General features: G+C 41.1%; 1 protein-coding gene across 1 annotated transcript in view; it reads right to left on the bottom strand.

Annotated features, from left to right (window-relative positions):
• Positions 1 to 1,206: 1,206 nt before the first annotated feature.
• Positions 1,207 to 11,248, bottom strand: part of ITPK1 (inositol-tetrakisphosphate 1-kinase) — a 157,186-nt gene continuing 147,144 nt past the window's right edge. The window contains exon 11 of the mRNA XM_064512155.1: positions 1,207 to 7,826. Coding sequence (XP_064368225.1) covers positions 7,504 to 7,826 — 323 coding nt within the window. The 3' untranslated portion in view covers positions 1,207 to 7,503. The remainder of the gene's footprint in view (positions 7,827 to 11,248) is intronic.

Raw genomic sequence — 11,248 nt, 5'->3', positions numbered from 1 at the left:
ACAGCCAATTGCACTGAAGTTGCCTGTGCGGTTGCCCTTGGGACAGGTGGCAGTGGGGGTTGCATCGCCCAGAGCAGCTCTCCTCAGCCCGCAGGACGAGCTTCCCCAGGGAGGGCTGGGGACAGCCAACGAGAAGCGAAGTGCTCCTCGCCCCTCGTCTCACCAGAGCGCTGGGTGGCTGGATAGCTTAAGTACTGTTCTTTCTTTCTTTCTTTCTTTCTTTTTTTTGTGTGGCAGAGAGAGTCTCTGCCTGTAGCAGACCCCTTGCAAATTCAGGTCTATGTGCGACAAGTTCAAAGAAGCCCTCAATCCCCCCTGTCCCAAGCAACCCACAACAGAAATGTGGTCATTTCCAAAGAAATTAGATAAGTCTTTCCAGGAAGGATGCCCACAGCAGATAGAACTAGTTTATTGCTGCTACAGTATCAGCAAAATGAAAAATACATTACTAGATAGACCTACAAAAAACATTGTCTTAACTGGATAAAGCTCAATCATTGAATTCCATCTTTCCCTTTATTTGAAGAAATTCCTCCGGGTCTGCCATGATTAGTAAGTCAGCAGAGGAAACAGAAGAAAACTCAGGGTCTAGGAAGACACGTGGCCATTTGGTAAGTGTTCGCTGTCTGACGAGCGGTAACTCTGCTTCACAGCATCTCAAACCTGCCTGGTGGCAGGGCTCGTCCTTGGAGACCATGCACGGCCCTGCTGCACCCGCTGTGTTTACATGAGCGCCTCTGCAGAATATGCTTGTTGCTTAGCAAAATGTAATCCCCCTGGGTGAGATGTGTCTCCTTTCTGCACTAGTCAAAATATGGTCCCGATTACTCAAAACCTAGCAGGATTTTTAATCAAGTCAAAAATTCCCTATCCAGGATGATGAAGAATCAGCTTAGAGCACTACATTAGGAATAAATTCTTAAACACAGCAATAGCATGGTTTATAAAGGCTTAATCCCAATAATGTTTAGCTACTTTATACAATAAGATATAATAGCCTACTTCCCACTACTCTTAGAGGGAAAAACAAAACAAAACAAAACCAGCCTTGACCATTGATAGTGCTGATACGAGAAGGTCCGAAGTAAGTAGCTGCAAACAACTAAATGGGGGAAGGATGTGAAAAGCAAATTCATGAAAACGGGCTTCCCATAAAGAGCTGTCTACTTCTGCCCTATCCACTCATAAAGAGAAAGCAGAGTAAAACATGTTGTTAGGCATTTATTTTCATTACGTGTTGGAAAGGGACAATTCTGTCTTCGGAACAATTACAGAGAGAATGCCACAAACCTACTGCATATTGCTTCACTGTTAAAACCAAAATACTGTCCATCACAGGTGTTTGGCAAATGAAGGGGAAAAAAGAGAATATATTACCATTGAAATCAATGCTGTTAGATGAAAGCACCGTCTTCATTGTCAGATCTGATCAGTCATGCAACTGAAGAGGCCAAAAAGCAACTACTTTTGGTTTTTACAGTAAGGCATGATTTTTTAAAAACGTTTATATAATTCTATACAAATTAAGTACAAAATGGGCATTGTTTCAGAAATTATTGTGAACAGGGCTGAAGCAAATCACAAGATACACTTGTTAACACTATACAGCTGGATTTGAACACAGACATTGATGAACTTGTGAAACCTAGCGCATACAAAAATGGTCCCCGACTTTACCCATGCTTAAGTGGAGAGCAAAGATGATGGGTGAAGGAAAATATCCAACGCCACTCAAATATGGAGGGCTAGTTTTCTCAGAACTGCTGGGATCCCAAGGAATGACTATTATTTCACTTTGAGAACGACTGCATTCTAGTCTGTGGTTCTCAGAAGGGTATACACAAGCCATATCAAATACTGAATTAGAAATAAATAATAAAAGGTACATCTAATACATCTTTTATTTTTAATTTTTTTTTACAGCACCGACTTTACAAGAGGATAAACAACTCATTTTTAGGGGCTGCTAACATCTGAAACAAAGAAATCACTATTATATACTCAACATATACTCAACCTTTTAATAACTTTATATATGTATATATGACTTTTCACACAAAGAAAGTTAAAATAATTTATACCTAAAAACTACTGTGTAAAGAATGAAAGGAAAAAAAAGGTGGGTTTCCTTAGAAAGGATGGAAGAGGAAGACCTGATTTTCATGAACTGTTCACTAGCTGCTTCAGCTGTTTCTGGAGTGCCAGGAGCCATCAACCAACACTTCACAGCACATTGGGAGCCCTCCACAAATCCACGGCACGCTGGGCAAGCCTTCAAAGGAGCTCATGCGGCCCACAGGCATCCGCTCAGCGTCAGCCCCAGTGGGTGAGAGGTGGAGAGAGAGAAAAATATCTCCCCAGGTAGTTATAAAGAAACGTAGAGTGAAATCCTGGCCCACCAGTTATCAGAATGTCCACTGGCTTCAACAAGGCCAGGATTTTACTCCCAACCCCTCTCTTCTCTCCTTGCCCTCCATCTGCACCACATATATAGTAGATTTTCTTACAGTGACTTTTTCTCTTCCATAGGAAAACTGCACCACCAGCAGGGACTGACCCAGTCACCTGCATGTTGCACGCATACGAGAGCAGTTCAGAGCCTCTGCTCGCTATGGATGCTATCGTGCTCGTGACACTGAGGAATCACTCACAAATCTTCATTTATACCTGGATCCTCTAAAATATCAACAAACTGATAAATTCTGTAACCATGTAAACACGGCAGAATCCATGGAGGATCTCAAACCTATCCCGTCACAAACTCAAGTTTTGATGGCCTGGATCCACATAGAGTGAACAGGGAAAGGAAAGGCAGGGAAGATGTGGAAAGTACTTTTCTGGAGGTTACATTCCTCTGAAATAGATATTAAAGCAATATTACAAATAAAATCAGCAATGTGATCTGCAACAGTGTGTCTGTTTATCTATGAAAGCAAGAGGAGATTATATTAAAGGAAATATTTTAATCTACAGAAAGCATTTTCACATACTCCTAATTACAAAACACATAGTTGCAACACCATGAAGTCATTGTATACTGAATACAAAAATCAATACATCTGTTACTAAGGAGAGAAGAAAAGAAAATTAGCAGGGTAATGCAAGTGAATTCTTGCACGTATGCACATGGGGAGACTGCTACAAACTCAAAACAGAGTCTATTCACTAAAAAACCAAAACCCAAGATTTTCTGCACAGCTGTGGAAGGCAAGGCTGCAAATTACTGTGAAAAAGCCTGACTGACTTGTCACTGCTGCCACGCAAAGACTTTGGGAAACCAGCGTTAATTTGAGAATCAGTAAGCCTGGAAAGATTTTGGGGGGATGGAAATCATAGAAGCATTTTTCCTTTGTTTTGCTCTTTTTTTCCAGTCAATTTGAACACCTCTGGCCACATTTATTCTGTTGCCTTTTGACTGTATCCTGCCACTTTTAGCTATGCACTACTCCGACTGATTGTTCCCTGGCTGGACACAGCCCGTAATTATCTGGAGAATTTGGGGCCTTATCTTGGGCAATCCTCATTACCTTCAACTCCTCCAGAAGCCTCAGAGTTGCGTTCTTAATTTGTATTCATCCATTATGAAAACAAATTGAACTGGTGGCTTTCCATCTGAGCAAGCTGCTGCAGATCTCCTACTTGCAAACGTTCACGCATTTCAAATGGGGATCTTCAGGCGATTTTACCATTCAGGTTCCAGCAGCCTGAATAAGAATTGGAAAGACAGTGCATCCCAGCTACCAGGCAGCCCACTCGATCGGCACCTGCAGCACAGAGGTTCTGAATGCCCAGGCCTGGGGTTAACCAAAGGCAAAACAGCACTGGCCAAGCGGATGTCCTATTACAAAAATCACAAGTGTCAACACTGATTATCACAGTTAGGCTGTGTTTTTGCAGTTGATTTTTACATAATGACCCAACTGTTCTGGTACAGCCATTACCAACCAAAGCATACCATGGCAAAGTCAGCTAGAGTGGGCAGATGATGGCGATGGTTCTACATCACAGGCAATAATAATACCATGGGAGTTCTCTTCAATGGGGAAAAATCTTCATCTACTGAAGCCAATTACATAATTAGAGTGGAAATCATAGTCAATTCTCCATCATGCTGGTAACAAAACTTGGAGAAATTCCAGTCAAGCTAATGGTGTTCCTGTGGATTTGTACAGTGAGATAGAACAGAATCTGATCCCTAAGCTAACTGGTGACCATATAATTTTAAAATAATTGCTCCAATCAACACAGCAATAGTAGCTATGCCTCTGAAATCACAGCAGAACCTTTTCTACCCCACAATAATAGAATTCAAATAGTCAACATGGAAAAACTCACCCAGATTGTCTGAAAATTTTAAGAGCAAGAGCATTCTGTGAAGGTCTAATATTGCTAGACTTTATTACTCTCACACACACAAAAAAAGCTACAGAACATTAGCCAGTTTACTGTGAAGCTTATCTTAAATAAAAACTATCTTGAACTTACCAAATGAGGCAGCAGTTCAGAAAAGCACTTTAGCACATGCTTAAAAATATGTGCATGCTTGAATGTTTTGCAGTTCAGTAACTGTATGTCTGGATACATGGTAATTTAAAATTTTGGCTTTAAACAGTTGGTCTCCCAATTTGCCCATGTGATTTAGCAATATTCTACTATATGAGCCATAACAACAATTTTTGCAAGGAAATATAGTACTACAGCAATTGCATGGTAATTTATGTGAAAAATCTATTGTAATGCCACATCACAACAGGTATCCGCATATTTGCACCCGGTAAATTGATACCAATATATTTGATAAATAAAAATAAATTATAGACTATGGGAAAAACATGTCACTGATCACACCAACGACCTAAACTTGTTTTCTAGTTACTGCCAAGGTCTGGAGTAATATTTAAATATAGTATTTCTGTAAGCCTTCAGAGAATTACAAAATAAACTTTTAACAATCATTTGTAAACAAGTTTAAAATGCACAATTATATTTCAGTAGTTTATTTTGGAGAAATAAAGCAGTGCAAAATAGGCCAACCAAAATTCAGAAGGCAGCCAGGAAAATAAAAATCTTATTTGATGTTCTAACTAGGAAACAGCATACAGACATTTCTACTGGATCCAACACTCAGATTCATGTAAACATACTTAGCTTGAAAGGTCTTGAGTTACTAACTCAGTTTTATCATCATTGCTTCTTCCCCACCACCCAATTAAAAAAAAAAAAAAGCCATTGTAATAAAGGGATCAAAAGGCAAGTCTACAAACACTCCACCAGCTGGTTACAAGAAAGTACCATACAAAAATATGCACTGGCAAGCTCCTTCCTGAGGGTATCTTCTGTTACACATGTAACATAAAAAGACTTTTTTTTAAAACAAACAAAAACAAACCCAAAACTGTAGATGTCAATTTTATTTCAGTCATGGCTTTACGAAAGGTTTGGTCTATCATGAATACTTTTATAAACCCTTAAACTATGTACATCTGACTCACTCACACCACTACCACCCGAGACCTGCAAGCTGCAGTCAACGTGGGATTCAGCAGCCTCGAAGCATACAAGGGTTGTGAAGAGCGCCCAACTCATAACTCATCTGCGCGCAGTCTAGGAACTTGGCTGTATTTATGTGTACCCTGGAATTCAACAGATACCGGACTCACAAGGTCCTTCCAGTCCTTATAGAAGTATCTAAACTTAAAGTTAATACCTTTCTAGAGGTGGAATAATCTTCTGTTGTATAAATCAGCCTCAAAAATCCAATCCCAGCTATAGAAAACTCCCTAGAATGGCACTTTGGGGAAGAAATCCAATGCCTCCTAAAGGAAAATCATCATTTACACAAAGTAATTGCTTCAGAACACTCTTAGAAATGTCTTCCCCTACAGGACTGGTACCATCAGGCAGGACTTTGGTTTACTCCTTTCTCCTTGGTCTACCCGGGCTCTAATCTCTAGGTCCTTTCCTTTTGAGTAGATATCTAATGCATGACAGCAACAAAACATATTAAATGCCGCAGTGATGAGTGCTTTATAAATGCCTGGTATAGAAAGATGGAAATTCCCTTATTTGTAAGCTAAGAGCTTAACTAAGGAAATTTTCTTAACACCACCTCCTTAAATTTATTTTAGGGCTTATATGAAGAAGGAAAGGCCACTAAGTCTACCAAAATAGTGTCTATGTTCCCAGCACTGACAGACTCAGTTATTTCCAGTTTAGTGTTCAGAATTGGCAAAAGTTGCAGGAATTCTCAGCAGCAGAAGATGCTGCCATGCTAGAAGATGCAATAGAGGGTGAACACTGTAGGGTTACTGTGCATCTCAAGAGCAATATACAATTTGGCTGTGCTACAGTTTATAAATGATATACAGCACTGTTGTAAATTACCACACAGCATCATCTGACAGCTTGCAACGCAATAATGAGGTCTCTAAGCTAGAGCTGTCATGTATTGCTACCTCATACAAAGCCTCACTCCAGGCAATTCTGCCCATATTTAGTCTCCAGAAGAAAAAGAAAAAAAAATACAGAGCCTTGGATCTGTGAAAGGCAGCAACTGTGTTACTCCTCAGGATCTGCAGACCAGATGTACTGCTCTAAGGAAAATGTATGGCTCTGTTTGCCAGCCCCCTCGCAGATCTGTCCCGGACTCTTCACAAGTGCAATGGAGGGAGAATTACATTCTCTGCTAAGAGATGAGCTGAAACCTCTAACTCTTCATGGATTTCACCGCTAGCAGAGGACTGAAAGGATGATGTTTCATCTACCAAATCACTCATCCTGACTAGCTGCACCCCTTTTTTCCAACTTGAGCCTGTCTGGATCAGGCGTGTTTCACTATTAGCAAGTGTAGTTAGAAGCTGCTTTTGACTGAGGCAATAAGGCCAGGGGAAAAACTGCAAAGCTGGAACCAGGGCTGTTGCCTTGGTTCTGCACCCTGAACAACCAGTCAGCTCTGTCCCACTCACAGCAAGCTACCTGTGAACATCGTGACTGGTGGATGTTTCAACAGGTTTGGTTTGGTGATACTGAAGTTATCTTAGCTTTCTTTTGCAAGGGCCTAGCTGGAAAGAGGGAACGGGGAGCACTTTAGGCAAAAATCTCTAGCACTGTTACATTCATACACTCCATTTCAACATTATTATCTTCTTGATACCATGAGGTCCGATTTTAAAATGCTGGTCACCAGTGATTACAAAGAACAACAGAAATGAAAGAGCAACCCTCCCACAATGAAAGGACTAGTGTTAAAACCCATGTGTGTGTAAACTCACTACAGATTTGCAACTGGAATCTGATGAAATGGATCTGGATCACCTTCTCACCCTCCCCATTTCAGTCCATTTCATCAGCAAATCAGGTTAAATCAAATGAAAGATTTTTTTGTTTTGCTTTTTGTGTTTTTTTGTTTTTCATTTTTCACAAGTGTATTGTTACAGCCTGATCTGGTTCTGGGACCACAATTTGTATCCCTGTGGCTTTTCCTTAGTCCATGGCATTGGCAAGTTATTGGGAGGAAGCTTTCGTTGCCAACGTAGCGACGCAGTGCTGCTGGAAGCTGGGGGACACTGCCGAGTTGCAGCCTAGTCTCTGGTGTTGCAGTTTTACTGAGCTGTTGGTCTCACTTTCCACAATCCAGGAGGAGTCTTTTCCCATGACGCTGAGACAGCCCGTGCTAGCGCAGCATATCCGCTCGTCCATGATCCCGCTGGTCTGCTCAGCCAGGAGCTTGCTGCGGTTTAGCTGGGTCACCTCAGGTGCCTGACCCTGCAGGACAGCAGCTATGTGGTTCAGGAGATCTGTGAAAAATTCGGAAACACCCTCATACCCTGATGAGGGGAGAAAAAAGGGAGAGAGGAAAAAAAGACAATTAAGTAATTTTCATTAGTTCTTTCAAAAGCCTTTTCTACCAATTTATTTTTTGGGCTCTCCTTGCTCTCTAAGTGATAGCAAAAAGGCTTTTTTTCATGACATCACTTTGACTGACTGCACAAGCAGATTAGTATAAAGCGGAACAGAGCCCTGTGTTAAAAAATTAAGCCTATCTTTGTTTAAATAGTTCAAAAGAAAAACTATGTCACCTTTCAGATTTTCTGTTTCTTTTCCCTCCCAAGTGTGTGTTTTTATATATGTATGTGTGTGTGTATATTGTGTCTTTTTTGGATTCCAGATTTCTTCCTAGGTCACATACTCTATGGTATAACGTTAATCTTTTCCACCCTATTTCCAGGTTTTATTGTGGAAACTAGCTCTAATGCACAGGTTCCCTCAGGGTCTGAGCCCTCTCTAAAGGTTCCCCAGGAACACCCTCAACTAGGGAAACCTCAAAGAGCAATGGTCTGGACTTAGATTCTACAGAAAAAGCAGGTTCTCACCACACAAACACTTTGATGCTTGTCTGATCGAACCTAACTCAGCACTTAAAACAAGTTCCCCCCTGTAAGCACTGTCTGCAAAAATGCTTGACGGACAGAAAACCTAAATCAATGGTATTTGGTAGAAACACTAATCTTTGATTTCAGTACTGAAACCACCTCTTTGCATGGTTCTGTTAAGAGATTCCGAACAATTTAAACTGCATAGTTTAACCATAACTAGGTTTCTTGGTTAAAACAGTTGGTCAGATACTAGGAGACACTGAATTTTCAGTGACACAAAGGCCAGCAGTAGGTGTACAGAGCTTCTGACTCCATTTTAATTCTGGAATTTAATTTTTTAATTCTGGAATGGGCACAGTTCTATCACTGTATTGAATTGAAAGAGACATGCAACATATCTGTGCAATGCCTTGAAATGGATTTTAACTGCTACTGCATTACCTAGGATTCATATCAATTTGATTTAATATTAGAGGTGACATATGACATTCAGTGTATTCAATAGGCTAGGGTGACTGTTCTAAAATGTCTAAAGAACTATTTTAAAAGTGACTTAGTATTAATACAGGGGACTGAAGCAATAAATAACATTTTAAAAGTCCCATGTGAATAGCACATGTTCACACAGAGCAGCACATGAGCAAAACCAGAGACCACAAAGTAAATGCACATTTTAAAACACTTCTAGTGATGTGATCACAGGCAGAAGAGTCTCACACATCCATAAATAATTCAGTTTAAATCTCCCTTCTCCTGTAAAAGCCAAATTCCTATGGCAATAAAAACCCAGCTTCCTGAAAAAACATAAGGCAGAAAGATAATTCAATGTTAAGATAAATGTGGTGATTTTATGGTGTATTTATAACCCACATACGTTAACCAATTAACTCTTATTTAGGCTGCTACACTGCTTTGGATTTTATCGCTGTCAGTCACAGCTCTCCTAGGTACTTCTTAAGAGGTTACGCAAAGCAATAGCGATGCAAGACATTGGCTCCCAGTTCTCTTATCTCAAAAATCACTAAACAAACTCAACAAAAAAATTAACCAGTCAAGAACATCAGGCTTTCCAGTGACCCACACTACCCTGCTAATATCCATCCTTGTCAGGGGCCAACTAAGCCTTTTACAGTCATAGGAGCTAGAACAGGATAGCCACCTCTCCAACAGAGGTGCTTGTTATATTTTCTTGCTTATGTAAAAGCCATGGGATTAGCCTTCAAATCTACTCAGAGTGCTTCAAACACCCTGGGAATAAGCCATCTCCATAGAAACAGCTTTAATATTCAGAGAGGATCCGTAGTACCCTAGAGTGCTCTGCGTCTGCTCGGTTAAAACAAATCAGCCTTGTTTGAGGGCACATGGCAAACTCACAAAGAAGTTGCTTTTAATGTTTAATGGGGATAAGATGGCCACTTATTCAGTCCTGAAATCAGCAGATGTTACAGTGCAAGGAAACTGTACATTTCAGGCAAGCTTCCTCTGTGACAGTCCGCTTCACGCTAAATTGAAAGGCCGAAAATAATGCTGTCTGGTCACTCAGAAGAAAGCTTACAATGTAAATAAACAGGGAAGAGAGGAAGAGGAGCAGGGCGTCTCAACTCTTGAGCCACAAGATGCCGGGGGAAGGCTGCAAACTCTGTCAGTATTGCTGGACTCTCTTCACTGGCTGCTGCTGCAAATCTTTCAAAAAGGCAATTGTGGGATGTTATTGTGCTGTGACAATGAGGAAATCAAGAAGGGCAAATTAAATTACACCTTCAGAAACCACTGGCAGTGGAATTGGGCTTTATGTTACACACAGGATCACTGAGAGGATATAAATTTTGCATGCCTCAAAGCACAGGTCACATGAATCATGCTGCAGCAGGTACTACCCTACCACAGCCCACTGAAACCAGTGCAGAAACAGCAAGTCCACATGCGGTCTGAATTTGGCTATGAAGAAAATAATCTTCAGTGTCCTCTGACTGAGCACAGATGGGAAGGAAATCTACCCAGCACTGCAAATGCATCTGAGTTTTTTTGGAGTCAATAAATGTTTCTGAGCATTTTCCAGCTAGTATTACAGAAAGCTACGTGCCTGATTTTTAGGAGGCTCTTCTTCATTTGGCACACACTCTGGTCTTCTGCATGTTCCCTTGAGCAGAGAGAATTGGGACAGTCCATGTCCTGCATTTGGAGCAGCATATTCACACACATAAAGTGCATGTCTGGACCTAATGCTCCCAGTTCCCATACACACACACCCAGGGTCAGTGGTTCAGGTGTACTCTGTACCTAGCTTGGGCTAGGTGAGATCAGGCACTACAATACAACATCGGGCTATACGGAGCTTATTTTATTCTCTCAGTTACCTGAGGTCAGACAAATATAAAATCCCCACACTGTGTGACAATGCCTACAGTTAAACGTTGCAGCACGTAACCACACCTAAATATAGTCCAGGCAGTTCCCTTTAGAACAGGAGACACAATAAGCCTTTTAGACATTTATCTTTAAAATCTGTTCAAAGCATTGCTGGTGCTAAACAGAGCAGGAGCAGGTAGCAAACAACACCCTCCTACAGATGCGTCTGCTCAGAACTCTAATATTAACTTCATCTTGAGATGACAGCCACAGTTTGAGGAAGTGGCAGGTCTGAATAAACTTTGAGCCTGTTCAATCTAAACGTTAGCAGAGGAGGAAGCCAAGCCTCAGGGCTTTGGCCAGGCCTGGCCCTATACAGTAGTTTGAACTCCATGAAAGAGGCTGTGAATTCTCCTTAAAAGCACCTCTTCCTCTCCTTCCCCACCAAGCAGTGGTGCAGAGATAATGCAGCAGGTCCTCAGGTTGTCTGTCTTGGCTCTAATTTGGCCCTGCTGCAATCCTTG

The sequence above is a fragment of the Dromaius novaehollandiae genome, chromosome 5 (assembly GCF_036370855.1).
Source record: "Dromaius novaehollandiae isolate bDroNov1 chromosome 5, bDroNov1.hap1, whole genome shotgun sequence".
NCBI lineage: Eukaryota > Metazoa > Chordata > Aves > Casuariiformes > Dromaiidae > Dromaius > Dromaius novaehollandiae.
This window is presented reverse-complemented; position numbering and strand designations above follow the sequence as displayed.